Source organism: Amborella trichopoda, chromosome 4 (assembly GCF_054954075.1).
Source record: "Amborella trichopoda isolate Santa Cruz 75 chromosome 4, AtrichopodaSantaCruz75HAP2 v2.0, whole genome shotgun sequence".
Classification (NCBI taxonomy): Eukaryota; Viridiplantae; Streptophyta; class Magnoliopsida; order Amborellales; family Amborellaceae; genus Amborella; species Amborella trichopoda.
Genome location: NC_142339.1, coordinates 40,378,746 through 40,383,321, shown reverse-complemented (window position 1 = coordinate 40,383,321; position 4,576 = coordinate 40,378,746). Strand labels below are relative to the sequence as shown.

Genomic DNA, 4,576 nt, shown 5'->3' with positions numbered 1-4,576 from the left:
CCCGAATCCAGGCTTGAATGGTATTCGGGTCTTGATTTTGGACTCGTATTTGACCCGATCTGAATAGTATTCGGGTCCTGATTTTGGACCCGTATTTGATCCGTCCGGTTCAAAAGTTGGACCCATGCCCAAATCCATCGGGTCTAAAAGTTGGACCTATACTCGCACCTGTTGGGTCTTGGGCCTATCCCAATAAGTCTTGGGTTTGGTCGAGGTCATTGCTACCCTCACTATGTTTTTTTTTTATATCATCATATACTCATATTATTGATAACGAGGTCACAATAAGATTTCAAGCCATCTGATTTGTCGTTTAATAGATAAAAATGATTACAAGTTCTTAATGTATATAATCCTTAATACACCAAACGCATAGGGCTTAAAGTGTTTTATCTTCAAGAGTTTACTTGTACAAGTCGGGTCTAACTAAACCTAGACTCAAACCTATATAGTATTCGAATCTAAATTTTGGACTCGGACCCGACCCACTCAATCCAAGTGTTGCACCTACACCCGGACTTGTGTTGGGTATATACCCAACAGGTCCCGGGTCCATTGTCCTACTTCTCCCTCTTCCTTTGAACGCATAGAGAGAGAAAGAGCAATTTCGTCAAGTTCTAGAAAAGAGGGGTAGATCCGTCCAGTTTTCCAAGCTGGTGGCACCTATCCAAATCCAATTTACAGAATAAAACAACTGTTTACTCACTTCCGCAGCCTTCTACGTGTATATAAAGACCTTTCCACCCTTTCTGCAACATAGAAGAAGAGCAGAGATATATACATAGAGAGAGAGAGAGAGAGAGAGCAGGAAGTTTAGAGAAGAGTAGAGAGAGAGAGAGAGGGAGGGAGGCGCATGGCTTGCATCGACATGTTCAGCTCGGATCATCAGGGTGGGCTGTGCCCCAGGATCTCCTTCTCCAATGACTTTGCGGATGTGACCGCCGCCTCGTCCCAGCTGGAATCAGGGGTGCCGCCACCACTGCGGCCGCCTGCAGTAGGCGACTCAGATTTCGAGTTCTCATCTCTCGGGGGTGGTGGCTGCGGAATGGTGACAGCTGACGAGATATTCTGCCAGGGGAGGCTGAGACCGTCTTCTTTGAAGCCGAGAAGAATCGCTACTTTGAGGGAGGAGCTGGAGACTGCCGAGGAAGAAGAAGAGGAAGAGAGGCGGACTTCAAAGGTGAGGTGGAGAGGCTTGCTGGGATTGAAGAAAGGGGAGAAAAAGGTGCAGAGAGAGGTTGGAGGAGGCTGGTTTCAATGTGTGGACGAGAAGATCGAAGGTGCCGGCTCGTTTCAGGTTAGTTGCGGCGAAAATTGCTCTCTCTTTCTCTTCACCAACATACCAAGCTACATAGAAACTTAGATCTTACTACTCTTTCTTCTCTCTTTACGCATATCAAACAACATTATCATTATCATCTTCATCCAAGCTTCATCCCAATTATTTACGATAAGTTACAAGTTAAAATTTTGAGCTTCCCCTCTTTTCCCCTCAACATATATGCATTCACTTATTTTATATTTCCAGTATCTTCTTTTATATCAGTTTGATCTCTTATAATTTCTTCATCTAATGGTGAATTTTTTTTGTTGGTTTAGTGGGATTCAAGGGGTGTGCACCAAAGGCAACAGCTATGGGCATCTTCAATTGAAGCCATCCCACAAGAAAACAAGGAGAAAGAAGAAGAGGATGAGGAACAAGGAGGAAAAGCAATGTAGAGTGTTTTCATCTCTCTTTATGGGTGTAGAGAAATTGACTTGCTGATCACCTTTTCTAGTTTTTAAGGTGTGGGTGTTTTAAGAAGGATTTATTTTTCTTTGTGGGTTTTAATGGTGGTGTGATGTGGGATTCTTTTTCTTTTTCTTTTTCTTCTTCACTTTGCTTATTTGATGGAATGACCATGTCAAGGAAGGATCCATACGAAGCCAATGACATATGTAAAGCAAGGAAGGTTGTCGTTTTGCATCATATGTGTCCCACCCATGTGGAACGCATATTGTTTTTTAACTCTCTGTTATCAGGATTAAGCTGTCCTTATCGTGTCTATCAAAACCTGACCTGATGATCTTTAGAGAGAGAAACTAACCCATTTATATTTTCAGAGAAAGAGAGATGAATATATATGAAAATTAGGTAAAAGAGAAATATAAATATTTATTTTAACTTTTGTAATAACAGTAAGGATATTTTTGTTATAAATAAAATTGAAAAGTATCTTGAATCAGAAAAAAAGGTATTTCAAAGAAATGGGTGAAAGAGAAATTTTAACAAGGGGGTTGGGCATTCTAAAGAAAACATCCAACCTCGAGTGTCTTAGTATTTTTTTTGAAATGTTTAAAAACATGCCTCTAGCCCGGTATTGACCTTGGCTCGTGGCGAGTTATTTTGTGCACTCACCCATGTACCGAAAAAGACCACAAGTCCTAGAAAATTTTTAAAATAAAATATTAAAAAAATAAAACGAAGTACAAGTTCAACAAAGCCAAAAGCAACTTTAAAAATTCCACATAAGCTTAAAAAGTTATAGAAAAAATAGATTTAAAAATATTAATTTGTAATTAGAGATATTTTAGAGAATCTAAAACAATATATCTATATATATATATATATATACATATCATAGCAAAACAACCCACTAATCTTTGCCAAAAACATCTAACTATCTCTAAAGAATTCATATAAAAAAAGGTTTATATAAGTACGAGGCTCAAAACAATCAAATTAAGGCATACCGTAAAATTTTCACTAGAAGAGGTTGTTTTGACGCTAAAAAATCCTAAAATTAATTATCTCAACCTCAAGATGCATGGCAATGAGGAAAAGATGGATTTCAAGTTTTGAAAATAGTGTATCTTGTAACGCTTTTTTGGACCTTCAATTTTCAAGGTTTTCAAGTTTTCATAGATCTACTCTATCTATACTATATTTGAAGTTTTAAATTTTATAATTAGAAATTAAAATATATTTTAAGACTATCACAAAGATTTTCAATATTGCAACCACATTTCTGGATACTATTTGAAAGTGCGCTTTACTTTGATTGTTTAGAACCTCGGCCTTATAAAAACCGCACCCTTTATATAATAATCCCATATTCCTTTTTTTTCTTTTTTTTCTTTAGGATTTTCTAATGTTCCATAAGCTGTACATACAACTCCATGTAAGACTCAGCCGAGTCCCATAACAATGGATATTAAATATTAAAAGAAATGGATATTAAATATAAGTGAGAAGGAGAGAACGGTCGTTGTGCTTGATTTCATAACAGGGAATTATATAGAGAAATTTCTTTTTATGGTCGATTTGTATTGTTTTGATTGATGAGAATAATAGAAAAGCAACCATCGAGAAATGTAATTGCTTTCAAGACGGGTTGTTGACCAAAATGGGAGTAATAAAATGACTGCTTTCATAGAGGGAAATTATGGGGCTTTTTTATTTTTATTTTTCTATTTTTATTTTTTGCGAAGGATGGGGTTTTCATGAGTTGGCCAACTTATATGTATATATGTTGCCCCCCACTAAAAAAAATTCATTTTAGATGATTTTTTTTTTTCTAATTTTTTTTTGTAGATTCATCATCTAGGCCAAGATGATCATAAATATGAAAAGGAAAAAAAAAATTAAATTAAAAATGTAATTTTTAATATTTTTTATGCACCGTCCGTATTTTATTTATGGACAATGCACTTTAGATAACGTCCACCTTTACGATGAACGTTTGTATTTATGCGGGCTCTTGCACTCAGCTCACTCATGACACGATTTCCCTTTCACAAAAAAGGGTAATAAAAACACAATGATTGCCTTTAGTGACAAGGAAGCTCTTGCACCCGCTTACTCATAAAAAAATTTTCTTTTGCAAAAAAGGGTGATAGAAACACAATGACTGCTTTAATGACAAGGAATTTCAATATTTATAATGATCAGCGTAGGAGGAACATAGTGATCGCCTCTTTCTTGAAAAAAAACGAGCTTCATTAAGATAATGAAAATTACAAGGAAAAAGACAACCAAAAAAAAAAAAGAGAAGGCGAAGAAGAGAAGAAAAAAAGGGGGGAGATAGGAGTAGGTGAAGAGGAAGAAGGGAGACAGCGAAGGAAATGAAGAAGAGAACGGACAGAATCAGACAAGAGGTAGCCTCATTTACTAAGGAATCCGCCGTAGAGTTAAATCTACGGACAATATGGACGAAGCTGAAAAAAAGACCTATGTGATATTTTACCGGAGAATGAATTTTATTATTATTATTATTTATTTATTTCATCTTTTCTTAAGCAGGATCTTAACAACAAGATAAATTTTAAAATAAAATCAACATAACAATAAAACCAAGATCTTAACAACTTGATGTCATTGAAATAACTATGCATTAGGCTTGAGAATAAAAGATAAGATTACAAGAAACAAATTGACGAGTACCGGAGATTATCTCAACCCGGCTTATTACACCCCTCACCGAGTCACTACTATCCGATGGCGTGGGATTGACGATCTAGCTTTAATCTCAGATCGGGAAAGCAAATTTCAACTAAGTTATTCTTTTATGGATTTTTGAACCCCTTTTGATCTCAA

General features: G+C 36.2%; 1 protein-coding gene across 1 annotated transcript; it reads left to right on the top strand.

Annotated features, from left to right (window-relative positions):
- Nucleotides 1-759: 759 nt before the first annotated feature.
- On the top strand, nucleotides 760-2,034 carry LOC18425099 (uncharacterized). Its single transcript, XM_006829670.4, has 2 exons — nucleotides 760-1,297; nucleotides 1,600-2,034. Exons 1-2 carry the CDS (start codon nucleotides 854-856, stop codon nucleotides 1,717-1,719), a joined length of 564 nt encoding a protein of 187 aa, XP_006829733.1. The 5' UTR covers nucleotides 760-853; the 3' UTR covers nucleotides 1,720-2,034.
- The last annotated feature ends 2,542 nt before the right edge of the window (nucleotides 2,035-4,576 follow it).

Bases quoted from the DNA above. Each gene is read 5' to 3' on its own strand.
- LOC18425099 (XM_006829670.4), top strand. From the start codon at position 854: ATGGCTTGCATCGACATGTTCAGCTCGGATCATCAGGGTGGGCTGTGC. The intron at 1,298-1,599 runs GTTAGTTGCGGC...TTGTTGGTTTAG, and splicing joins AAGGTGCCGGCTCGTTTCAG to TGGGATTCAAGGGGTGTGCA.